Below are 26,608 nucleotides of genomic sequence, written 5' to 3' on the forward strand. Positions count from 1 at the left end.
CATAAAGCTCGTTGAACATCTCGCCCAGTTTGGTTGGCTTGCTCCGGTCGCTAAGGTCCGCGATATCGGGGTTATCTCTAGTCAGTTTCTCGCCTGCCATTTTGCTTAATCGCTGAAGCAATGCGCACTTTTCGCGTCTCAGGTCATTTACATATTTTATTTTCTGTTTCAATTCCTCGTTTAAAATATGTATCGAATCACTCATTTTCTTTGCTTCATTGCGAAGTTCATCGATCTCATCTGATTTCTGTATCACAATGTCTTTCACCTTTTCCGGCGACAGTGTTTTGTAAAAGCCTTCTTTTTTTTATCTTATCAGTCGAATACTCACTGTCTCGTGGTTGTAATAATGGATATATGAGTTTTCTATTAGACTGCAAAATTGACACATACATGGTAAAAACAGTGCCCGAGGAGGAAGGACACAATTTAAAAAGAAGCCTTAACATTTCGCAAGAAATCTTATGACATAAAAATAACACTTACTGCAGCACGTTTCAGTGACAGGAAAACAATATATTTTTACCGAGTAAGCACTTAAAATTGTGTTTCACGCGGGGCTTTGCCACGTCTGAAAATAACTACTTTTAGTGTTAGCAACGTAAAATATGTTACATCCTGATAATGAATTACCAATTATACTTCTTATTTAATGCTTATAATTCATAAAAAAATATTGAACTGCAATTTGTGAAAAGTTAAAGCCCAAGGACGTCACAACAGAAATATCACCACCGATTTCCATCTTAGAACTGTGTGCGTTTACTAAGTTCGTTTTGATGAAAAAAGGGGTTGAAATAAGGGGAAAAATGAATTTATATGAGGACTAACTCACTGATTTATCAGGATATAACCTACAGTTAGTTTTTTATTAAACCACCGGAAAGAACAAAGTTAGGCACACTTTAAATTCATTATTCATGTTATAAATAAAATAAATACCACAGCATTCTCATAGTCGATAATTTTCCTGCTTGTTTCCAGTATCATATCATCAATACACGTTCGGCCTTCATGGTCGTATTTCTTCTCCCTGTTCACATTATCAACTAGGTCGTGCCAAAGATTTAGTTCAAGCTTAATGGTGGTAAGTAATGATTCAAATGGAACTTCGTACATACTATGTCCTACAGCACCTCTTTGAGATTGGTAGTTTCCCATTTTAGCACGATGATGTCTTGAATATAAACAACTGTAAAATGAAGAAAAAGCTTAACCTTTACTATCAGTACAATTTATTTCCTTGTTGCAATATTTAGGTTACGCATCATGGATAATATAAAGAATTTGTCAGTGACTAATGCACATGATAGTTTAAAAAACTAATGATGAATATATGTAAAAATACTCGGACTCAATTGAAAGCGCTACAATGCAAAATATATGTTTTTTGACACAATATCCGCACACAGTTTAGGTTCAAAGTCGGAATATTTCAAAAACATATTTATAGAGATGGTGACGTCAACACGTCAAATTGTCTATTTTGTACTTTCGATAACTATTCTAACATACTTTATAAATAACTGCAATACGATTAGCTGTCGTCATCTGTTTTACCTGTTTGCTTTCGCATCTAACGTTTTATACAAACAAGATACATATAAATGAAACTTGAGTTACAGATCGATAGGCTCTTTAGAAAAAAAAGTTATTCTCACTCAAAAGTGAGCATTACTATATTTTCTAAATGTTGAATTTTCGTCAATAATATCGCTTTTTGAAGCCTGATCTACTACATGTAGTACTATATATTTGTTCCGGTACATTTGTTTATTGATTATAAACTGATGAATTGTGAATTCTATTATTTACACTAATTAAAGCCCAAACATGTCTTAACTTATCATGACTTCGTAAATGTATGTATTTTGTATTTTACATTCACTAATTTGCTATCTCACACATCTATACATTTAATCAACCATCTACTGGCTACAAAAATTGAACAACAGTTCAAAGCAACTCAAAAGAACTAACTAACTAAGCCGTTCACTCATCAGACATTCTTACCATCTCGTTCACACTCAAAAACATTTGGAACCTCACACTACATCCATCATACCCATACAACAATGTACCATCACTTTCATAATTTGATGTCCCTCTATCTTCGCAAACACCGCACATATATCATCGCAATACATTGCATTATCAGGATATTGTACATGCCAGCAGACGTCTTCTTTTCTAGCTTTTTTTCTCTACTCGCCTCGCCAGTTTTGCTTGAGAATCCTTTTCTCGTATTTCGAGGTGCATCTTTTTCTCTCTTCAGCCTTTTCTTCTGTTTTTCTTCTGAGCCTCTTCCTCTCTTGCGATTTTATTCTCTTCCTCTGCTCGATTTATTTGTTCCTTTTCTTTTCAAGAAAGCGTTTTTTGTTGAAGTTCTTATTTTTACATTTCAAAATATCTGAGTTTATGTGTCAATTTACGTGCAAGTCATATTAACTTGTTTATTGAACGAAATGCTCATTTACGGGTGTGTGTTCGCAAAATTTCAAGTATGCAAAACGTAAGTAACACAAGCTAGTAAATTTTTAATCCAATTATGATATATAAAACTTTCAAAATTTGGCAATAAGTGTTAGCAGTTTTTGCACCATAAGCAAACCGATTTGAGATAAAAAAAAATGTATTGTTTGAAAGTGTTGTCTGATTTCAAAAGATTTACGACTGGTTTTAATAACCATGCTGTTGTTTGAGACCAGCATGCAGTTATGTACAAAGTCTGTCATCTATGAAGGCTTCAGTCAAGTAAACAAAATGGTGTTTATTAGCATAATTAGTGCTTAGATGTCTATAAACTTCCCATGACGTCTTTTTAATACTCATCGTGTATGGTTCAATTTAAAACCCAAATGCGTTTGCTTGTGATTTGACCAAGGGAATGCTTATCTAACATGGTACTTTGGGGGAAATATGTGAAAGACAAGGGGCGATTCGGTTCCCTTTAAGTATAGATTTACTGATTAAATCAGGAATGTTAGAAGCTATTTTAATTGTATTTAGTCCTTGTGAGTGTTGATGAACCTGGATATACTTTTGTCCTTTTTGTAACTGGTAATGCCCCAGTGTTACGAAATGTGCTACAAACTACTAAAAATATATTTATGTCCCACAAAAACGAGATATGAGCTAATATGCATGAAGGCTTGATGTAAAAGCGCTAACTGTCCGGCACAGTAGTTTATGAGACACAATCCGTGCAGTGGATGAACATACAGAAAGGAGATATTTTTCAATAAAATTTTATAATTAAAACAATATTTTAGCAAGATTTAAGCTCAGAATTAATTGAAACCTGGTCTGTTTTGACCGTTTCTATTTCAGACGTTTTAACTGTTGGTCATGTGATGACATCCGGGAATCTTGAATATAAATATAATTCGCCGATACAAAAGTGTTGATCTCTTTGATTTCAAAGTGGGCCTTTCTGGTCCGGGCTTTTGTTACCGAGCATTTTCACTGACCCGACCCCGTTTGTTACTCTGGCCATAAAATTTTGTGTGCCGTTTTGTATTTAACCTTTGTTCAGTCTCTGATATTTTTTCTACACTTACGAGCCAAACACTTGGCAAACTCTTCGTCCAAGCTTTAATTAGTAGTGTGTATGGGTAAGACAAGGAAAATAAAAGTTTTCGGAGGAGAGAGTAATAAAAAAATAAGAGGGATTCTTTCCTAGATTGATTTCCTTGAATGATGAAGACAAAGCATGCCTAACTTGTCTCAGTCTATCTCTAGCTAAGATATTACATTTACTTTCAAAAACATAACTTCAGATTCTTTAATAGACAATTATTGACCTGAAAAAACGCTTTTGTTTCTCACGCCGCATTTTATCTAAAATCGTAAATCTTAAAAACGTTCAATCAATTTTTGATGGAATGTTTGCTTTTCTAAAATCATGGTCAGAATACTTAACATGTTGATATTTAGATGAATTCCTTTTGAAGAATCATGGTTTTCATCGGTGCTGTATCAAGGTTAGAGATATTAGTTATTCTTTATGCCACAACATTTCACATGTTAGCACTCAACCTTAACCTTGGAATTGTGCACCTGATGAAAATATGTTAACAAATAATTGATACAATCGTGATTTTACTTATTTTGGAATTTTGGCATTGGCCGTCTACAGCCTGCTTTGAGCATCAGCCATAAACAGCGTTATATTTATATGTACAATATGTTTTGTATTAAATAGTAAGTTATATAAGATGGTCGTTATTTATCTCCCGTCAAAAGGCTGGTAGATATGATGGGTGGCTATTTAGTTTGTTAAGACATTCACTTATGTACTTAAAAAAGCTAAATATTGTGTTATGATAATGTAATGCCCACTTTGCAAAATCTGGCAAATATCGGTCTGTCTATCAGTCGGTTAGTAGACCGGGTGTTGTCTACAATACTAATAAATCGTTTGATGATAATTTCTTTGAGATGTTTATCTTGAATGGTTGATGGCCCATCGTGTATTTGTGAACAGATGACACGGACAACGACGTTTTAGCATTCGTCAAAAAATCATCACTTATTGCTTGAACTTTTCCACAATGGCCCCTCTTATATTTTGGATTAGACGGCATAAGCAATAACTGTTTGGACTTTTTAACACACTTTAATTAAAAAAGGCTTGATCTAGGACAAAGCAGCAACACTTATAGTTTGCGCTAGAATAGCACCATAATAACTTAACAGTTCGACTTTTAGCCTTGACACTATACTGGTAGTTTGAATTGACTAGAGACGACATCATTTTTGTAATCAGGAGGTCAGTCTAGGCAAACCATGTTTCAAAATTGAGTCAGCACTATACCATAAGAAAGGTTTGGGTCGAGGCATGTGAAACCTTATCATAAGGCTGCAATTCATCTGAGGATAACCGATACATTTGTGTACGCCAGAAAGTCCTATATCCAAGGTGTAATATCGCGACAACAGTTTGACAGCGGATCAGCAAACCATTTTGTTTTAAATACCCTGACCACTAGATGACCTGTTTCATTTCTGGAGTCTATGATTCGAGGTCGAGATCAATAGTGTTGAGTTAAATATAATATTTTAAACCGACCATGGAATAACTGCTCCTATATGTTGCTTGTAATCAGCAGATGAGTTGCGCTGTTTCAAAACTTTCTGCGTAATAAATAGTAAAGTCCATATCAATGTTTATTTTCGCGAGGAACGAGAAGTGATATTCCGGAGATAAACCGACCATAATTAGTATTTCTTATACGTCATGCTTTCACACCACAGTCTTTATAATACATTAAAACAGGTATGCACTATATGCTGATATAAAATCCAGTCAGAAATACCGGAAATTCAATTATTAAAGTTCGTATAATGTACACAAAGTAAATTAAGAAATATTATTGTCTAATGAAGATTTGTGTATCTTTCGTCATGGTAGTGTGGTTACTAACATAAGACAAGGATACTGAAATGTAATAAGAAAGAATTTAAGACCATATCAAAAATGCGTATGTTCAATGATAAGAAACTGAGCTAAGACTTCAATAGGATTCTTTGCTTTGAAATTATAATGTTGACATTTCGAACATATATTTATTATCAATCTAGTCGCTAACAATAGAGAGGCTTTAGATTTTCAACGCTTTTTTCTACGGCTGATTTACAACGAAAATTATCTTGACTAGTCCATCAATACACGACACTTTACGATGTTGCCTGCGAGGTTTACCAAGACATTGGCAGAAGTAGCGAGACTGAGAATTATGCAAATATCATTCCGTTAGATAATGAGACCGTGATTTGCTGCATTTCATCATGATCTGAATCGGCTATTGATCTTTATCCGATTCGTGAGATTAACAGAAGCAAAAGTCACGAAAATGGCCTCGATTATTTGAGTACAAATGTCAACGAATATAAACGAATGCAACGCAGATTCACATCACAATATGTAACGTCCGCGTTACGACTTAGCACGGCTCTATTAATGCAGCGTTGGGATAACTGTACGGTTATGGACATCCAGTAGTCGTAGTTGATTGCCCATTGTCATACAATTATCCGGGCCGTTGTCTTAGTTAGTAGTCGCAATTATATCGCTGTTATTCGCGTTTCCGTCGTGGGATAATCGTCAGAAATTCGGGCTATGTTTTCGCTTCCATCCTGGAGCACCAGCATAAATTTTAAGTACTCTTTATAGGTCAGAAAAAAAACAAGAATCTTATTAAGTTGCTTAAATGTATAAATTGGCAGTGTTCATTTCTTTTAAAAATGTTCCTGATATTACTATCTTGCAAATCCAGGCGAAAATGACATTTGTAAAAAATGATATCTTGCGTAAGGTCATTTTTGCTTATGACATTTTTTTCACATACTTTACAGATAGGACTGAGTTGTTTTGAATGTCGTTTTCATAAATAGTATTGGTCATCGATTTGAACAATTATTCAGTCAATAGGTTTTTTAATATGTTTACTTTGTTATATTTCAACAAAACACGAAATAATGCAGTGTTCAGTTAGTGCCTATAGTATGCCGGTTTTCCAAAATAAATACCCTCAACATTTAAGAAACATTTATAACTTTTTTTTTCTCATTTTCACATGCATAAACATATGGAATATGTATAAACATATGGAATATGTTTCTATTTAACAAATGTAACTACGGACTGTGGAGGGAGGTTATCATACTGGTAATGCTTCGCATCCAAGTCTAGCGAAAAGCTTGCTGAATTGGATGTGCTAGGGTTCTGCACAACGATCACCGTTGAACCGTCCGTATTTACGAAGGCGACCGATCGCAACTCATCCCAGCCAAAGGTGTTGGTCTGAAGGCGTACGGCTCCGGGGCGAACGAAACGACTGAGATGACCCATAGCGTAATATTCAACGTTCTTAGTATACCACCCGTTACTAACTGTGATTACACCCCGACAATCATTACATCCGCCAACTCCAACCTACCAAAATTATAAAAAAAAACTATTCAGTATTCAATAATATCTAAATTGTAAAATTAAATACATTTTATTTCAATTAAGTATTGGAGAACATTGTCACAAATAAACAGATTTCTATCCTTGGTGTTTCATTATCAAATTAAATAAAATGAGACCTGGCTTACCCTCGGCCCGTGGTTTTCGTCCAGAGCAAGATTCCAGAGGCCAACAGCCTTTGCCCAGTTCAGTGTCTGACCAATAAAAATGATTCTGGAATCCCATGTCAGAGTGCTGGCAAAATTGGTGTCCCATCCTCCACCCGATATCTCCGTGAAAAACATTCCTGTATGTTTAAAATGTGTAATATCCTATATACCGGTTTAGGTGGTATTTCCATTACACAGATACATGTTAACAGTAAGATATGGCACTTCTATGGACTTAAAACAATCTTTAAACTTATCTTACTGGCTCAAAAAAAGCTTTGCAAATGCCTATACGTCGTATTATTTATCAGTTGATATGTTTCTAGTTCGGTCGATAGGCGATGATTTGTCTGTAGTTCCTTTCAGTTAATCAATAAATGAACCCAATAGTTTTGAAGTCAGTAGTTGAAAGGTCAAGGTCATGATCATTTGAATTTAAATCCATGTCTTTTTGACATAGATACTGCAATGATTTAACCATTAAATGACCCCTTTATTGTGTTTAGGTGAGTAGTCTGATGATTTTTTAATGGAAATTAATAAAGGACAATAAGTCAAAAAATACTATCATTATATCTGAAACTAAAGGCCGTACCGACGTCTGGGTGTTTGTTGTGGAAGCCTCCTGGAACATCATGGTTACCGTCATAGCCATGCCATGCCACACCAGATACATATTGTTTCACACTGCCTTTTATAATGAATATAACAACTCGTTAATTAATAGCTGATTGTTCAAATAAGTCTATTTGAATTAAGTCTTGTTGGTCAAATCTAACGATTACACTTACACAATTTGAACCGTTCTTATCCTTATTTACTTTTATTCCAACACACTTCCTTTACAGTTCGCGGCTCAAATTGTATACAATTACAGCGTTATGGATGGGAGTAAAACACCTTAAAAACATTTAATTGACTGATTTTGTACGAATCTTACTATCGCTGAGAAGCTGTTCGGGATACCAACTGTCAGACCAGTTATGATCATAAACTATCAGCTTGGTATTGATATTGCCTTTCCGAAACTGAGGTCCTACGTGATCCCGTATGAAAGTCTTCATGAGGTCAACGTTGATAACCATAGTTGGGTAATCGTTTCTAGACAGCAGGGGTTCGTTTTGAATGCTAAGGTAGTCGATGTGTATACCCTCAGCTTGGTACGCTTGGATAAATCTGACGAAATATCTATCAAACGAAAACATAGACTACTGTGATGAAAATTGATGACATGCATTACCAGAAACTGCCTCGTTTAAAAGGAATGTTAAATACGAAATTGACTTAGTGTTTAATTCGAAATGAAACAAACATAAACCGTGATTCTAAAATCAAATTGGATAATAAAACAAAAGCAATACAAGTTTAATAAAAGCTAATACAGTAACAAAATACTTGGCATATGCTTCTAGGTATTGCCCGCCGCCGTTCAATTCACCACCAAACATATTATGGGAGGTTTTCATCCATGCGGGCGCCGTCCAAGGCGTAGCGAGAATACGTAGATTTGGATTGATAGATCTAGCCTCTTTTACAATGGGTAACACAAAGGCGCGATCTTTGTCTATGCTGAAGTGGTTCAAGTCAAAGTCTGTGTTGTGGTTGTTTGGCAGATCGTCGTAAGTGTATGGATTGACCCCTTGGAAATCTGATGCCCCCATCACTAGTCGCAGAAAGCTTACTCCTGTAATTATATTAGCATTTTAACTTCAAACGGCTTAATTAAATTGAACGCGATACTACAAGAAAGACATTCAAACGAATAACAATGATTCGAAATGCAACCAACCCTACCGAGATCGTCCAAGCTATTTCCAAAAAGATCCCTCATTATCAAATGTCGATTCGAACTATGAAAGATTACATAGGCGGCCGCGTTAGTTAGAGATGCGCCAAAGCCTTCCATGGTTTGCCGACGCTTTGTTCGATCCACCCAGACGCTGTGCCCGTGGCCGTTGGGCGTCCGGAGACAGGGCGCTTCTCTTCGAAGTTTTTTAGAGCCGTCGCCTGTCGTCAGCCATACTTGGTACTCGTCGTTGTTGTTGGTGATAAATGCTTGCGCGCCGACCAACAAGTTCACTAGTAGCAACATCAGACCTTTATTGAGAATTAATGAAGAACATACGCATTTTGTTGTTATAAAAATAATTTAACATTAAACTTCGATGTGCCACGTTAATTTCCTTCATTTCACGGGAACAATTGTGAAGGTTCCTTGAGTATTCTGGATTATTTAATTTGTTTCTTTCGTGATTGGCCAAGCCTGTTATATGAAAGAGCTTTTACTAGCAGGTCTCTGCTTGTGTAACATTAGTTTCTATTTGGTACACAATTCTATGGTTTCATATAACGATTTTTAAAACCTAATGGCTTCATAACGTTTAATCTAGAGTAACATCGTACCCAATTATTTCCTCATTTGAGTTGCAATATGTACGTTTAACAAAATATAAATGAATCTATGTTGTACCAAAATTGTTTCGTATTATACAAATTTGGCAGGCAGACAGATCGCAGAGGGCGCAGGTAACTGAATTTAAAACTTGATATCTGAAAATCAAACCTCCGATCCCATGACATATAAGGCACCTACAAATTTAAAGTTAGCGATATAATCCATTGAACATTCGAACCTTATGGTCATTATGCTATTTCTTACCCAGCTTAATCCGAATTGTGTCTAGTATATAAAACATGTTGAGTTGCTGTAAAGTAGTCAAACAAACACAATATTTAGTATATTATTATGCACTATTTATATAGATATACTGTATTAAAGGGACATTCTGTCATTTCGTTTGGATCAGTTTTCTGTATGAGAGATCCTATGGATGAAAGAAAAAAATACACCAACGGTAGCTCCAGTATGTTTTAGCAAAGTTCTAGTGGTAACTTATCGAATAGAAGCAACGAGTTGTCTTCTGCATTTTGGCACTTTATTTATGTGTTTGATAAAGTTGTAAGGGAAATGATATGGTATGATCTTATGAAGCTTGGAGTAAAAGGTAAATGTAAGATGCTAGATGTTTTTGTTCGATTTATTTGATTGTTAAGTCTTCAGTGGACTATGAAAATATTGATATTGGTAGTTAAACATGCTAGTTATGGGTTCGTCAAAGAGGATCGTTGTCTCCGTTTTTGTTTTCAATATATCTAAATGATGTATAAGATTATACATGACACAGACTTATCAGGCTTACATCTAGATGTGTTCAAGTCTTTATGCTATCGTATTGTATTGGTATTGAGTTGTTGCCAGAATGTGGTTTACATGAACTTATATATTATATCGACTGTTTTCGTAAAAAGTGAATTAATTTGGGTGAAATAAAACAAAACTAGAACAAATGTTTTGTAAAAGAAACATATTAAGCTACGAAGTATGATATCTCTTTATTGTATTGTTAATAAAAACTAAGCCGAAATGAGAAATGAAAATATAGATAAATCCGGTTCTATCATTTTACTTATTAACCAAGCCTAACCATTTGTACTTGTATATGACATTTGACTAAGAACATTGTTATAACATATTTTATTGCTTGTGTACGCATGGGCATATTGATAATGTATTTGAAATAAAATAAATAATTGAAGCTTTTAATACTCTAATTATAAATTTGATCAAAATAATAATTTGCAATATTTCATTGACAAAATTGCGTTCTACAAAAACTACAATACGCGCATATGAAGTAAAGTCATATCAACAGCGATCACATATATATGTAAATAACACAGCTTACTTTGCGAGTGGCGGACCCGTAGTTGAGTTGTCTAACGGTAAGACATGATTGTCGATCCAGGGCAGGCAGGTTCGATTCCCCGAAAAAAGTTTCACTTTTTTGTGTTCACTGTCATACGTTATTACATCAGCTTTAGCCAGTGATATATTCTGTATGTGTATTATGCCACATAACCTGACTGATACTCTTAACTGAGAATGAAGCCCATGGATCGTCTCCTTACACCATATTTTATATTTATCATAAACAGTTATACCAAGCCAAATCATTAAAATTTCGTCTAAATAGGAGTACAAAAGATCTTCATAAGTACAATCGTAAAGTCGCTTAATCTGCCAGTCAAAGTTGAATAATTATTCACGGATTCACTTCCTGTTATTGTTTTGGTTATACTAAAATACCTTATGAAATAAATTTATACAACATATCGTTGTAATAAAATACACGGGTTTATATGATGATTCATTTTTTTCTATTCTTATTTTGCTTTTTTGTCGAACGTAGGAAGATATGACCACCCGCAAAATCGAAGGCGAAAACACGAGAAAATAAGGTGTCGGATTGTCTCCCTCTCATTTTCGTATTGATGATGGGTGTTCATGTATCGATTTTTCGCGACGAGAAGCGGTTAACCAGTGGCGGGTTTGGTATGTTCAGGTGTTGAAGTGTTCGCCCGACTACCCGAAAGAGCGAAAACACGACGAAGAGCGACTTAAGTTTACGGATTCAAGACAAATTAATTCGCTGCATTTTTATAAAAAAAAGTACAGACACCCGCCAGGTGAGAGAAACAAAAAAAATCGCCAACTCTTCGACAAAAACCCACCACATCACTATACTTGTTTTCGTCCCCTATTTGACTTTGGCGGGTAATATTCTTTCGCGCCGAAACAGGTGACGAATTTTTGTTCATAAGTATTTCCTATTTTCGCCCCGCAAAGGTCAAATCACGGAATGGCAGCAATCAGCCACCAAAGGTTTAGTTATGTTTGCTGAAAACTTCACTGAATGATCCTTTAAATTTAATAGCGAAATTCATCTTTTGCCAAAGATAAGGTTTGACCAAATTAGTTTGTACTTCCCTTACCAGTTATGTAGGTCAGCTCCGCGTACCTGTTATGTCAATTTCTATGATAACAAAGCTCATCAAGGTAATTGTGCAGACTAGTCTAGATTTCAGGCCTGAGAGTAAAAACCTGAATGAACTTATAACAGTGGGAACCTGATTCAGTTGTATTTGAAACATGTATTTACTTTTTCTGCGAATAGCGCCGTCATCTGAAATTAATGTTTTTAAAAAGCGAATTAATAACACCCCTTTTAGGTAGCTAGTGGTGAGATGAAAATTGCTTGAAAAATATTAGCATCAAAAGTTTGCTTGCGTGTTTGTCCTGCTCGTCGTGTTCAGTGAAATGAGGCTGACACTGGCAGGAATCGTTGGGCAGAAAATGATCCCGTATGCCTGTTGTCATGGACCGCGAGATAAATACGCGTCCTGCCCCGGAAGATCGTCCAAGGTAGGCGAAGGCATCAGCAGGTGCCGCCGTTCCCTTAAGTTTTGGGGTCACGTATTCTTTACCTGTGACCTAGTCACATTTGCGAATTATCATTCAATCGGAGGAGTTTATTCCGATGCTTAATCTTTTACACAGCTTCATTGTAAAGTCAAGGCTGTCAAAATCAACTATAACTTGAAACTGAATATTGCAAGGGGCACTCTTTGACAAGGAACATAGTGCTTAGTCCTTTTGTTACGAGGAACTGCTCGTAAGCTTTTGTATTACTGTCAAAATATGTTCTACACAAACAAAAACGCTTCGAACAAATCCCCGTCTCTATTCCCCGACGGCCCGGGCCTACTTTTATCGCCTCTGCAGATTCCTTCTCGCTCTATTTTGCGAGGTTCCCCAGAGCCCCTGCCACGTGGTGTGCCGGCTCCTTGACACGTGGTTATTCTGGCTTCCTTGTTCGAAAAACATCCGACTGGAATGACTGGCCTATTGAACTTGCTGCAAGCTACCGATGGTTGAAATTCAACTGCTTGTGGTCATTAGTCGAGTAAAGTGACATCTTTACATGAATAAGTAAAACTTGGTATGTACTTAGGACATATGCTGTCTTGTTATCTGCACTCGAAGAAGATAGCAATTATTATCTTCCTCATATTAAATTAAAAAAATGTGGGTTAACTAATTTTATGTCTAATGGTTATAGTCATCGCCTTTACTTTCAGTTTGGGATAAGTCTTAATGTTGTACCATGGAGGATTACGTGATCAAAATGGACCAGCAAAACTATTATTGTAAAATAAAACTATAAAATGTGTTTGATACAAATACGAACCTTACGAACCTTAAGACTCGATTCATCAAAACTCAGGAAAAAAGTTTCTGAGGATGTTTTGCTCACTTAAAATAATTTGATTTTTAATAAACTGTTTAACTTGAAAAGTCACGGACAATGCAATACATACAACAGTATCAATGATAAAATGTAGGAAGTGTACTTAACCCAACAATTACATACATGTAGGCTCACACTATAACCCGTCAGCCAATCAAATCGCCAATCATATGAACTCGGCCATCTCTGGCAAGCTTCGAGATAGACTAATTCCTGTTGGATACTGGCCGAGGTGTTCCGATTGTCAAATCGCAGGAATTGTTTTTAAGATACTTCCGGGGTAGTGCTAAAACCGGTACATTGTATCGATATTGGGAAAAGCCGATATCAGAGTTTATGGTATCGGATTATGTTGATACCGGGTTTTTCGTCACAATTATAGGTGCCGGGTAATACAATACTATCTTAAGAAATCCCGATATCGATAGGCCCGGTATCAATGGCCGCAATAATCTACTATGCCTTTGAAAATGTTAAAAACATAACTAGCATGTATCATAAGATAGACATCCGGTTAAAATTACATATTTTTGACATGCTGTAAATCTTGAGTATACATGTAGTAGCTTTTAATTTAATAATAATTAATTATTATTTTTAATGTGATAATTGGGGAAAAGATTGGAAAAAAGTAATGTTACAACTCAATGTTTCAATTAATACAATGAAATGTGTTTTGATCATTAAAATCCGATAAATTAATGTCAATAACATTCGCAGATTTTTTTATATATATTTTGTGGTCATTTTTAGGTAAACTTAAAGGGCAAAAAAGGGTAATAAATATGTATATATAGGTTTCTTGGTATATTTTTATTTCACTATTGACGTAGAATTTGCGTATTGTGAATTGGATGGGAACTAAGTCATACCGTACCCTAACCATTTCGTACCCTCCATTTTTTTGAAATTGTGATTATATGGCCCACTTTGATTAAGAGGTGACACTTAGATTATCTTATTGTAATACAAACACTGCAAATAAAGATCTTTACCCCAAAATCAAACATTCAATAGGCAATAAAAAGCGGGTCATTTGATACCGAGATTTTTCATCTTATAATATTCCGGTATCACTGGAAAATGAAGGTGTGCTACTAAACTGCATCTGCTTCCTTTAAGTCATGTTTCAACAATATTCGCGACGTTTTTGATGCTTTTCATCAAAATTAGTCTTATTACAATACTTTGAAAGTAGGGTTGTTATCCACACAACATATCAGAAAGAACGACAACTCATTTAGTTCAATTATGAAATTTAAATTCAGTTACCTGCCTTGGATCGAGTATTTTTACGACAAATTCCTGTCTCGTTTATCATGCCCCGCATGCTGTGGTCAATGTCATGAATGTAGTCTTTGTTATACACCAACATTTGGGCGAAGAATTTGTAATGTGTTTGTTTTTGTTGAGCTTTCCGTTTGATACCATCTTTTTATGAATCATTGAGTGAGAATGTCAAGGTTTTATCAAGATTGATATTCATTAAAACAAAGAAATTATTGAAAAGTTATTTTTCTAACATCGTCGTAAGTTTGAAAATATCGTCTGACACAATCTTTGGTTCTTTGACTTCGGGATTAAGGCTGGTTGCATTGCTCAAATTTCGAATCATCTCGGGTTATTCATTTTAGAGATGTTGGTGGAATACGTTCAATGACGGTGTTTTAAGTTGAAACAAGTATTCCAAAAATATACGCTCATTTAAGATAAAAGGATCAAAAAGAAATGGCTCAATATCCTCTTTACCACACACATAAAAAATGAATTCCCTAGTGAAAGTTACTTTTTGAATTCTGAATTAAATGTTGGTTTGCTTCTAATGCACGATGAAACTTCCAATGCTGGCATATAAGGATAATGGCAAGTTTATGGTCGTCCTTAAAGGGCTAGTTTAATGAAAGTTTGGCATGATGATCCCCTGCTGTGCATCCCCTGTTAAATGCACTGGTGTCACAGTAGGAGCCAATTTGCAGTGTATTTGATTATTGGCTCAGGGCCATAAAGGGTTGAATATTTCTATAATAAAAATTGAATTTCACAGCAGGATACTCAGATCCGAGATAGACAGCACAAGACAATAACGATTAAAATCAATACACAAAACTTGTGAACTATACACAGTTTTAGGGGGGTGGGGGAGGTCACTTATATGAGGCCTTTATAGTGATTTTGTTATAAAAACACATTTCTTATAATTTTAATATAATTTAATATTTCAGTAATTGTTTACTCCATTTGAAAAACGTATCGTATTTAAAAAATGCATTTACAATGACATATTCCATGAACAAACGTCCATTTATTCTTGGTTTTCAGATTATATTTCTTATTAATTTGGACTTAACTTCAATTGAAAATCGGCCATAGACTGTAGTAGTTTTTAAGAAAAGAACACCGTTTCAAGTTACAACTGCATACCATTAACTTAGTGAGTTATAATATGATAAGCGTCATTTTGATATCCATGACGGTAGTTACAGTTTTTAATGGTCTTAAATATGTAATTTTAGTTTTGCAGAGACATTTCTTTATAACACTGAAAGCAATCAATAGGCAAATCAATATAAATGTAGCTTACATATGTATACAAATACAATGCATTATCTTGTACATATTCGAATCAATAAAATGTTCGTCAAAACCTTCCTCAATTATCACTTAAGTATAATATTGATTAGTCTTCTACAATGGAATGAGGTAAAGTAAAACACAGCTTAAAACAATCATGTACATGTACTTTCAATCTGGATTATTTATAATCGTCAAGAATGAGTTGAGTGTAAAGATAATAAAAGATATGCAGAACGTTCGTTGTATATATACTTTGATATCAGTATAAACATGCAAGGAACTGCACATGGACCATGTACAATCTGTGAGCCATTCAGGTCATTTTTTCTTCGCCTGAGCAACACCTTTTCCTACTAGGGATCCGCCTTCGTGCAAGAGTAGGGCTGGCCAAACAACAAAGTCCACCAGATGGCCTGTCTTTGTATACTGCTTGTAGCAATTTGTGTCAAAACGCTCGTTTTTGTCTGGAAGTTTGAAACACATAGGAGGGCTTTGCACTACCATCATCCAACACAGGCCTATGCATCCACGAATGAATGGCTGTAGATCGTTCAGGCACTTCTTGCTCCAGCGGGCTTTCATGTAAGCCTACGTGTAAAAAGAAAGTTTGCGTAATAAGCGATGCGTAACTCAATGATTACCACTTAAAGCTGCACTCTTACAGATTAAACGCTTTGACAATTTGTTTATTGTTTGTCTTGGAACAAGCCAATTTCTGCGAAAATCCATGGAAACCGGTTATATAAGACTGCTTACAAAAATAAGATCGCAGATTTTTATATTTAAGTTCAAAAAATGATGTGTTATGCATTTTTCATAAACCGTTACCATAAAACATTAATTTTCGAACGGAAGTATGATAATCTACGGATCTGATTTTTTGTCAGTAATCTTATATAATTGGTTTGCAGATATTTATGCAAAAAATTGCTCTTTTCAAGACAAAAAATATTAAAGTTGTAAAAATGGTATATCTGTGAGAGTGCAGCTTTAAAGGCCCAACACGTATATTGAATGAAGAAAGATACAACGAGTATACGATGATTGTTTTTGCATACGTGTAAACTTACTCTTTGGACAACAGGTATCATGGAAACGGATACGTCTTTACGGGGGTTCTTCATCTGGTCATCAACATGCACTGATTTAGCTTCCTTAAATGATGATGCAATGGGCATGTTTATGTTTTGTTAATTTCACACATAAGATGCTCATATAGGCAAAGCGATATTGAAATACAATTGCAGAAGATTAAAACTTTTAAACATATTTTTAACCATTTGATATTATGTTAAAGCGATGATGAATAATCATACTTGATCCACAGCTGTCGAATCATCTGTATTTGGGTCGGAAAAACTTGTACGCTTCGCCTGCCACTTCTGCTGTAACTTATAGTCTTCCAAAGAAGAATTTTGTCTCATATACTGGGCTAATTCTTTGGCAAGCTTTAAAAAAACAAATAGTTTTAGGTGTACATGTTTTTGATTGTCCATGCATTTAATATAAATGTGTTTCATAGAGAACGTTTTGAGAAGCATATATTAATAATTGTATGTGAAGCAAAACTACGCACCCGTTTCTTCGGCATTGTTGCCATTACAGGAACGGTTTGAAAAGCAAACGAAAATGATTTTAAAAAGGAAATATTTAAAGGGACAAAAGGCAACCACATTCACGAATGCAATATCAATTCGGTATTTAAAACGTTATATTATGTAAACGTTGATGTATTTCTCCGTACCTTTTCATCCTGTGGATATACAACCTCGAGCAGCAGATTCATTGCCCTCTCCGTGTCTTTCAGTACCAAGGTTGCTTTCATTTCGCAGAACTCAAATGCATTCTGTATATAGTAAAAATAAAATTGATAGTTTTATCGTTCCCAGAAAATGAAAACATTTAACAAAATAACGGAAGTAGCTTGACTGTTGGGGTTGTGCCTGCAGTTTCTTTGTCAATCAAATTCAGAAATATTTATAAGAAATGAAAGGGAAAAAACATTTAAATACTAGAAGCGTTAGTTGGAGCGTCTCTATAGCTTCCATTTCTGTGTAACCACTGTCTACCAAGACCTCAAAAGCGTTGGTCCATTCATTATCGTACAGTTCGTTGTATTTATCAGCAAGTTTCAGTGGACGGTTCGGGTCGCTTAGATCGGTAATGTCGGGATTATTTTTCGTTAGCTTGTCCCCAGCAAGTTTGCTTAGTCTGAAAATATCAAAATTGATCCAGAAAAATAATGATGGACATAAACAAATAACTTGTTTATTATTTTCAAGAAGATCCTTCGGGTAAGCGCAGTTGTTAAACATAAAAGCATTTTATATAATCTACCTGAGCATCAGATCCTCCTTTTGTTTACTAACTTCTTGCATTGAATATTTAGTGGTGTCCAATTCTTGTTTCAGCTTTGAAATCTGTTCTGTCAAGACGTGTTCCTCGTTCTTTTGAGTCTCAAGTTATTTTACTTTGTCTTCAAGAGTTTTGTTTTGTTCGTTTATTTTCTTCGCATTTTCCTGTAAATCTTCCTGTAAATCAAGTTTCTCCTCATCCACAGCAATAGGCGATGCAGGTCCCAGCTCCAAATGTTCACTAGCTTGAACCGTTGTATCTATGACTGGTGCAGGTTCTTGATCTGTAGCCTCCCTTAATCCGATTTTTGATTGCACAGCGGGTGGAATCTGAAACATATACCGAGTGTAGATCTAAGTCTGTTAAACTTAAAATGTAATAAATATAGTCCAGATATTCAATGTCCAGAATGGTATCCAGATATTTACCATCTTTGAAAACGATACGGATGTTTGATCTATTTTCCGGAAAAGTTCAAACTTTGTTCGACCGTCAATCTTCTCCAGGCTTCTTAATTTCGTTAAATACTCTTTCCACTCATTCGTTTCCAGCTCTAACTGATCTAGGACCTCTTCAGTTGGCATCGTATCAAAGTGTTGGTAAGGAGAGGGTCTGTTTGAGTCCCTATTTGGCTTTTCTGCCGCAACCTCTGCCATTTCTGTACTAAAATATTACAATACATTTACAATTTATAATTGCTTTTATACGTTTGAAATTTAGATTCTTAAACGTGTTTAAATTAACAGCATTTAAATGACTCGATAAGAAAAATATAACAATAATATATATATACGGCTCAATAACCAAAACTCAATAACCAAACTGTCCAACAGATATAAAACTATAAAACACATTCTCAAGTTTCATGTTGTTATGAAATGCGCATATTGACCTTACATGTAATCTGTTCATCAATAACTAAAGGTCTTGTGACCTGTATCAAAGTCATTCAGAAGTTAATGTTTTCACATTTATTCAAATCAGTTAAACGAATGTGAATTTTAAACCATTGCCTATACACGATGCGCTTTAACTATTGACTGCATCATTGAACAGGAACATGCGCAACTCCGACAAAGAAGTCACGCGTAAATGGTTTTACTTTAATCGTAAACATAACAGTGTTCATTCTCTATTGACAATCCGTAATAACTTTTATGTAAACATATAATTTCACAAAATAATCGAAATAGTTATGTTTTGTCTTAATGGCCAGTTACACCATCATTCATCTCCCATGCATTTAAAAAGAATACTGAAGAAAGATTTGAATGACCAAATCTACGTGTTAATACATATGCGTTTGTTTTGTCAAACTGTACAATTTTATTAAATATGAACCTGTCGTTGACTGGTAATACGTGCAATCTTCTTTAATACAACTACAAAGGACATTTGTCATATTCTAAAGAAGAGAACAGAGAATATAGCACTGTTTTGTCTGCACCCATTTCATCTCCCAGTACATACATGTATGCTGGGAAGGATGATATTTCCAACAGATTATCAATGTTCGTTTCCCGCCCACTCCTATGGTGACAACGTTTACATCAACTTTCTTCGCAAATCTCTGAAAGAGGCCTAAACTAGTGTTCATAGTGCTGCCGTGTGTAAAAAGAATCAAAAACCTCCTTTTTTGGTCTAGAGATACTGTGATGGATGGTTTCTAAATAATTGCCTAATTTTGCTGTACATGGATTGCATCAGTGCCTGCTTTGGCTTTCTTTCGTTGAATGAAACAATTGATTTGTAGTTGTTTCTATAATTCGTAATATATACGTCAGTACCATTTGGATACAGACCTAGACCGTCAATGATCAACTTTCCTGCATCCAGAGCCGTTTCAAATTCTATGTAAGCGTTGTCACACAGCAAGTTGAAAGCAAGCATCTGAACCCCGTCTGGAACAACCTGTGATATGTCAGGCACAATCAGACAACATAAACAGCACCAACATAAACAGGTGAGATGTAAGTGACTGATATTGTATATTGTATTATATCTAAATATATCAACATATACGTTAAATATTCAAATAAACATTTGCTTATCCAAATGCAGTTAATAACAAGGATGGCTTTTCGTTCAACAATATACGGTATAAAAGCAAGATTGTTATATAAACCGTTACCTTTGCATTCAAACACTAGTTCTTTTGTAATCATGTGTACAACGTCTGGTGATCCAATTAGATATACATTGTCAAATGTTGATATTTCCAGCAGTTGGAAACCGGAAGTCTATTAGGTACATGTTCGGCTTGCACGTCCCATTATTTGTTCAATGGCCAGCGTATAAACAATCTTCACAAAAGAAATAAACATGGCTCATTCAGTAACATGTAATAATCTGATTTAGTATAAAGTGCCTTCCGCGTAACGTTTAGAAGAATCAAACCAATTGACCCGCATGGTGTAAAAGCTGATATATTTGTTTTATATAAGCCCGATATTGGAAAAAAGGACCTATAATGTCTTTATCATAAAAGGCAAAGAGTAAACGATATTTTGTACCTACCTACAGACCTCCAATTCCAGTTCGTATGTGATTGAATGTACTAACAACTCACTAACGGTTTATGCTGGTACAACTAATACACTTAACCAAAGGTTTTCCCTATCGCTTATTATAAGACGCACGAGTTATTGTTTTGTATTCGAAGTACATATTCAACTGAATAAAAAATAAGTTATAACATTTCGTATACATTAAAAGAAAATTAGTGATGAAGAAACTCCCAAACATCAAAAATCACAAACGAGATGAATCGAAAATAGAACAGGAAATTTCTTGCCCACAATGTAAGCATTGTTTTACAATAACCGATATGTCAGTATGGAATATGACCTTTCCTCTTTCTTCGCTGAGTGTCGCGCGATGACTTCGCATGGTTGTTATGTATTTGTAAAGCTCACGTTGTAAACGCGGCCTATTCTTGTGGAATGCATTGTTTTAGTTCGTGAACATACCTCTTAATTGCGCTTCAATTTCCTTAAGATGATAAATTGTTTAAAAGTCAAAGAAATAGTACAAGAAAAACGGGCACTAATACGAGCACTTTTTTTAAAAGCGCAACTTTTCATCTTTTCTATTTTGTCAGTTGGAAAAGACAAAAATGCGCTCTCAGTATCTTAATTGCTTAGTGTTTGGGGCGGCAAAACACACTATTCTTTAGATGGAGTAGCGACGAAGATCATTTACACTTTCTGTTCCACTTCAGGTATATCAAAACATTTACATTCGCTTCCCACAATGTAGAAATGTCGTATAACAAGCTCACAGAATTATCATATTGTAAAATTCCATTTAGTATATTTCGAAAGACAAATATATTGTTTGTTTTTTAATTGTGCCGGATTGTACAAATATCAACAGGATTGCACTTTAATCAATTTTCCGGGCAAATGTCCAATGACCATTTTGTAGCAACAAATAATGTGTTTTAACAAAGGTACTAAAAAACGTGTTTTTTTTTAAATCTAAAGACAAATTAATATGAAAACCAGGAGTGTAAAAAGTAAAAGAAGATAGACATTTGTTCTGCATGGCCGAATGTATCTTCGATTTCAAATTTCGCAATTGGTCTTCAAATAAATTATGCTATTAATAAAATATCTGCATTTTCTTTAATTTAAGTAAGAAATCTGAAAAAAAAAAAAACGTTAAGGGTTATGCGTGAGAACTACAAGTGCATTCATCACCGGACAAACCGGACACATTTTGTCAAAAGATTGATTCTGTATGACAATCATTTCAATCTGTCACAAGATAACCATGGCTTTTTATTATACTGAATCATCCGAGTCTCGACTTGTTCCTATTTTCACAACATCTTATTGTTTAAGAAAGTGGTGTCTGAGAACCATTTGTGGTTCAGTGGTTTGTTATCATTGCCCTATCTATTGAATCTAACGATAAAATAAAACCGTCGGGTTATTATTGAAACGGAAAGTTATAATAAAAAAATCCCAAGAGTACTATGTTGAACTCCAATCGCTTATTTCTACTTTTGTTTTGAACTCGTGTTTCCGCACACATATCGACAAATGCGATAATTTCTCTCAACACTTTATAAATGTCTGTGAAATCTGTGTACCTTTAAAAATTGTCGAGATTCTTCCGCAGGACACGCCCCATGAATTCACCCCGCCCTGTTTTCACAACTTAATTCACAAATTAATTCGAAAAAGATGGCGATCATACAGAAGAGCCGAACACATAGATATTGATCACCAGTGGCGACTTTTCAAGCAATTACGAAACCATGTCAACAATAATTGTTACTCATTCGCTTATATTTTTGGTAATAGCTGACTGATTTGAAAAGCTGTTAAGTCTCAGGTTATAGAGTATACTGTAACAGTTTCCAGATCAAGCATTATTAACTACATTCATAAGCTTTAAGATTTGTCGTAAGTCTTCAAAACATACCAACGGTTTCGCAGTTGTCTCCTATTCATCCGCTTGCACACATACACGAAGCGGACGTATTTCCTGTGCCTAAGGAATGCATGTACCACCGATTTTGCACCATTTGATTGTGAGCCAATTCACATTTAAGTCGTACTTTTCAAGCAATTACGAAACCATGTCAACAATAATTGTTACTCATTCGCTTATATTTTTGGTAATAGCTGACTGATTTGAAAAGCTGTTAAGTCTCAGGTTATAGAGTATACTGTAACAGTTTCCAGATCAAGCATTATTAACTACATTCATAAGCTTTAAGATTTGTCGTAAGTCTTCAAAACATACCAACGGTTTCGCAGTTGTCTCCTATTCATCCGCTTGCACACATACACGAAGCGGACGTATTTCCTGTGCCTAAGGAATTCATGTACCACCGATTTTGTACCATTTGATTGTGAGCCAATTCACATTTAAGTCGTACTTAGTGTTTTGAGGCAAAAGCACGAGTGTTACGCGTGTTAACCTCCAAATGCTGCTGTAAATGCCTATGAAATTTGATCGAGATTCGAAAACAATTGAGTAAGTCGCATCTGATCACAATACGATTGTTACGGACGGACAGACACATGGTGGAACAAATGGACAGGGCGACTACTATATGCTTCCTCTAGGAGGCACAAAACAATTTCATATGATAATGTTACATGTCAGGAATGATTTTAAACAAATCTTAGACTCTCAACTTGCCTTTTGTAAATCAATTAAGTATCATTTGATTCAAACTCATGGTGATTTAATTAGCGTTATATCATAGCAATACATATATCAAATAGCAAGTGTACTAATAACATCCAATAAACGTGCCTTTCTCCCTACAGTAATATCCTGCTCGACATCTGCAGTAATATCCCACAACGGAGGATTTTCGTATATATGTACTTGACCTACACTATAGTTGTGGTATCACTCTACAAAATTTGATAACAAATAAAATAAACAATATATATGCAAAAAGCTACAGAAACATGCTCAGTAACAAAAAGTTTAAACATAAACACAAATCACAACAGACGTAACTCTGAAAACAAAAACGTAAGTATATTTTATATGAAGTGATTAAAAAAGAAAACTTATGAAAACAAGCACCAGCACATTTCAATTTAGTCATGCAATATACTTAAATCTTTTTAATACTCACACCACGAGTAAACCCCAGTATTGCACAGTCTGAGAGCTAAAAGTTTCAAAAGTAAATACATTATAAATACTAAATACTATGCTGTTATAATATATCAATATTTTGAGGGCTGAATCTTTCACTAGTTAGTACAATGTTGATAGTACAGTCGTGTTAAACTATATTTGAATACATTTACAGAAATATTTGATACTTCATATTAACATCAATATGCACGTATGTACAAAACAAGCGAAATCAAAAGTCTTGACCGGTCTTTTTGTATAATAACACTACAATGGTAGGATTTTCATAATTCATATTGGCATGCTTTATAATGACGGTTAAGTATTTGAGAATCATTTTAGTATTTAATACACATTTAAATATATATTTCCAATATCTATTTTCAATCATGGGTTGTATGACGGTAGCTGTAAAAAAGCTATATTCTTTGGAATCTTACTTGAGACTATCTGACCCATTTATTGTTCGTGTGACTAATCGTGAACAATCTTTTGAGACCCTCGTACGACGTATCATGCATGAACACCTCTTTGCGATTGAAATCAAGTGTACTTTTAGCAAGATTTTATAACGATTACAAACGATGTTCAATCTTATCCTGTCGTAAGTGATAATGAGGCATAGCGAGTTTGTTATCAACACTCCATTTTACTTACATCTCACGATGATTTGGTGGTTTGAATATTACCGAAGCTGAGACAAAGGGGACAGACGTAAGTTTGGGAGAGGTGGATTTGATGTTGTGAAGAAACGAATGTTCACATATTCAATTTTTGTTCAACGATTGTCGTGAGAAAACAGGTCTATGCTTTTCAATTCAATTCGTATGATGTTCCTACGACAGTCGTACTATATGCATATTGGAGTAAAAATAACGCACCGCAGTAAGAAAAGACGTACGATGTTGGAACAGTGTTAAGATTTTCGTTAGTTTAACGCAGGATAATTATAGAACTGTTGTAGGAATTTTCTGTTTCTGTTTCTGTTTACTTCGGATTATCTTAATATCGTACACATGTCGTTAGTGTCGAAGCACGACAAATCTACGAAATGGGCTTTACGTCTGAAATTATCTATAAAACTCAATATGTTTTTAATACGTTAAAAACACTGCAAGGGCCAATGCTAAAATCTTCCGTCGCTTTGTTCCTGCACTTCGAACGGCACACCAACGACTGTCATAAGAAATGCCCTAAATTGACTGCCATAGACCTGTGGTATCCCTGTTGAACCACGTAAACGAGAAGGGCTGAAGCAAACAAACAAAAATCCGGTTATGCTTCTGCTGCACTTTTTAATCGGAAACGCTTTGAAATGAACATTTGTTTTTCTAATCTAGTAATATCTGCGGGCGGATAATTCTACATAAAAGGTCACATTCTTGTAAGGAAATGTATAAAGAAATAAATGAGTGTCTGTTATAAAATTGTATTAATCTTGAGATGCACGAAATATAGCTTATAAAATTACAGCAACTATACGGTAACGGCGCTTATATGTATAAGTATATGATTTCAACCTCCTTCTCCTGTGAATGAAACAGTGTATCAAACTTTAGACATGATATTCAAAAATAGTTAAATTTTCAATTACTCACTTGCGATTAGCACAACGAAACTGATGTAAACGCCAACAGTATCCATCATCCAAAGCCTCTTACAAATAGAATGGAAATGCATGACACTGATTGAAAATAACACATTTTGATTCCTGGATGAAGAGGAATTTTTCATTGGCAGAGCATAGAAAAAGTTTAAAACTATTATTATTGTAAAGTGATATAGATTCGCTCTCTAAACGGCCAATTATTGAATGAGGTTGTAAGTGATTCATTCATTCTGATAACGACTCGTCCCGTGAAAACATAAACAATGGAATGTATAAGAAAACCGCATAGTATGGCATGTCGCGATCTCTTCTCATTAATATACACATGAATTGTTAATGTCAGCGGGTCATCCCATAAATCCCTTTTTAAATTCAATCTGGCGGCCGGTTACTGTTCAAACGAATCGCTATCATTTTGTTCTAGGACTAGTTGTCCCGGTGTGAAAGCCTTGGAAGTTATCGCATTAAAATCTTTATCTATTTTATTTTTTAATTGGTACTGCAATTGCTTTACAGTTGGGATAAATTTAAATTCCCAAAAGTACGAAGTCATTGGCTTAGATTATTATTATTTATTCAAATTTCACTCACTATTCTTGTTGTTCTCCGACGAACTTGTTTTCTTACTCAATTTGGCCAGATTTAATCGTACAACTGCGATAGTTCTTGATTTAATATATATTTTTTTTCAATTTATAAATATCAAAGTCTATTGAATGAATCATCGGCCAACATTGTTTTGAAAAATCTGGACTGATTATTGATTTTTTATTCAAAAGAAACTATAAAGTGGATCAAAGTACATACTTATATATTTCGATGCAACAATTATTCAAGAATATGATTATTATTTACATGAACACCAAGACACCATATTTTCTCGGGTGGCTCATAATTGAAATACTTACTGATACCTGTGATATCTGATGTCAGTTAGTTCTTATATTATAATGTTATTCGAAGCCAACAAGGTGTTCACGTGGAAATTGATAACATGGTACCAGTGTGTGTTTTCCCACTTAATGTCATCAATTGATAAGAAATGAAGTGCCGACAAGATGAAAAAAAAACGTTTTATCTTCACCTCACATGGTCATTCCTTTTACAATGTTTTATATAAGAGCTTTTGCTTTTAAAGAAATGTAAGATTTAAAAAAAAACTATAGAAGTTTTTATTAGCAAACAT

At 34.8% G+C, this 26,608-nt stretch overlaps 3 protein-coding genes across 3 annotated transcripts in view; all 3 read right to left on the minus strand.

Annotated features, from left to right (window-relative positions):
- Positions 1-6,488: 6,488 nt before the first annotated feature.
- Positions 6,489-9,851, minus strand: LOC128229323 (uncharacterized). The gene is made up of 7 exons (XM_052941189.1): positions 9,782-9,851; positions 8,917-9,219; positions 8,518-8,806; positions 8,063-8,310; positions 7,718-7,813; positions 7,102-7,259; positions 6,489-6,937 (listed from the first exon to the last, which is right to left on the minus strand). Exons 1-7 carry the CDS (start codon positions 9,816-9,818, stop codon positions 6,623-6,625), a joined length of 1,446 nt encoding a protein of 481 aa, XP_052797149.1. The 5' UTR covers positions 9,819-9,851; the 3' UTR covers positions 6,489-6,622.
- Positions 9,852-16,163: 6,312 nt separating this feature from the next.
- Positions 16,164-17,494, minus strand: LOC128226082 (uncharacterized). The gene is made up of 4 exons (XM_052935975.1): positions 17,422-17,494; positions 17,162-17,293; positions 16,916-16,999; positions 16,164-16,433 (listed from the first exon to the last, which is right to left on the minus strand). Exons 1-4 carry the CDS (start codon positions 17,443-17,445, stop codon positions 16,164-16,166), a joined length of 510 nt encoding a protein of 169 aa, XP_052791935.1. The 5' UTR covers positions 17,446-17,494.
- A 95-nt stretch (positions 17,495-17,589) lies between these two features.
- Positions 17,590-26,608, minus strand: part of LOC128229338 (uncharacterized) — a 40,838-nt gene continuing 31,819 nt past the window's right edge. The window contains exons 2-5 of the mRNA XM_052941210.1: positions 18,629-18,863; positions 18,183-18,529; positions 17,858-18,056; positions 17,590-17,691 (exon numbers count right to left, since the gene is read on the minus strand). Of these exons, the coding sequence (XP_052797170.1) occupies positions 18,308-18,529; positions 18,629-18,863 (457 nt within the window). The 3' untranslated portion in view covers positions 17,590-17,691; positions 17,858-18,056; positions 18,183-18,307. The remainder of the gene's footprint in view (positions 17,692-17,857; positions 18,057-18,182; positions 18,530-18,628; positions 18,864-26,608) is intronic.

Source organism: Mya arenaria, chromosome 3, assembly GCF_026914265.1.
Source record: "Mya arenaria isolate MELC-2E11 chromosome 3, ASM2691426v1".
NCBI lineage: Eukaryota > Metazoa > Mollusca > Bivalvia > Myida > Myidae > Mya > Mya arenaria.

Coding starts and splice junctions, on each gene's coding strand:
- LOC128229323 (XM_052941189.1), bottom strand. CDS start 9,818: ATGTTTTATATACTAGACACAATTCGGATTAAGCTGG. Junction 8,807..8,916: donor AAATAGCTTGGACGATCTCG/GTAGGGTTGGTT, acceptor ATATAATTACAG/GAGTAAGCTTTCTGCGACTA. Junction 6,938..7,101: donor ACGAAAACCACGGGCCGAGG/GTAAGCCAGGTC, acceptor TAATTTTGGTAG/GTTGGAGTTGGCGGATGTAA.
- LOC128226082 (XM_052935975.1), bottom strand. CDS start 17,445: ATGGCAACAATGCCGAAGAAACGG. Junction 17,294..17,421: donor CAACAATGCCGAAGAAACGG/GTGCGTAGTTTT, acceptor GTTTTTTTAAAG/CTTGCCAAAGAATTAGCCCA. Junction 17,000..17,161: donor ATTCGACAGCTGTGGATCAA/GTATGATTATTC, acceptor TCATCATTTAAG/GAAGCTAAATCAGTGCATGT.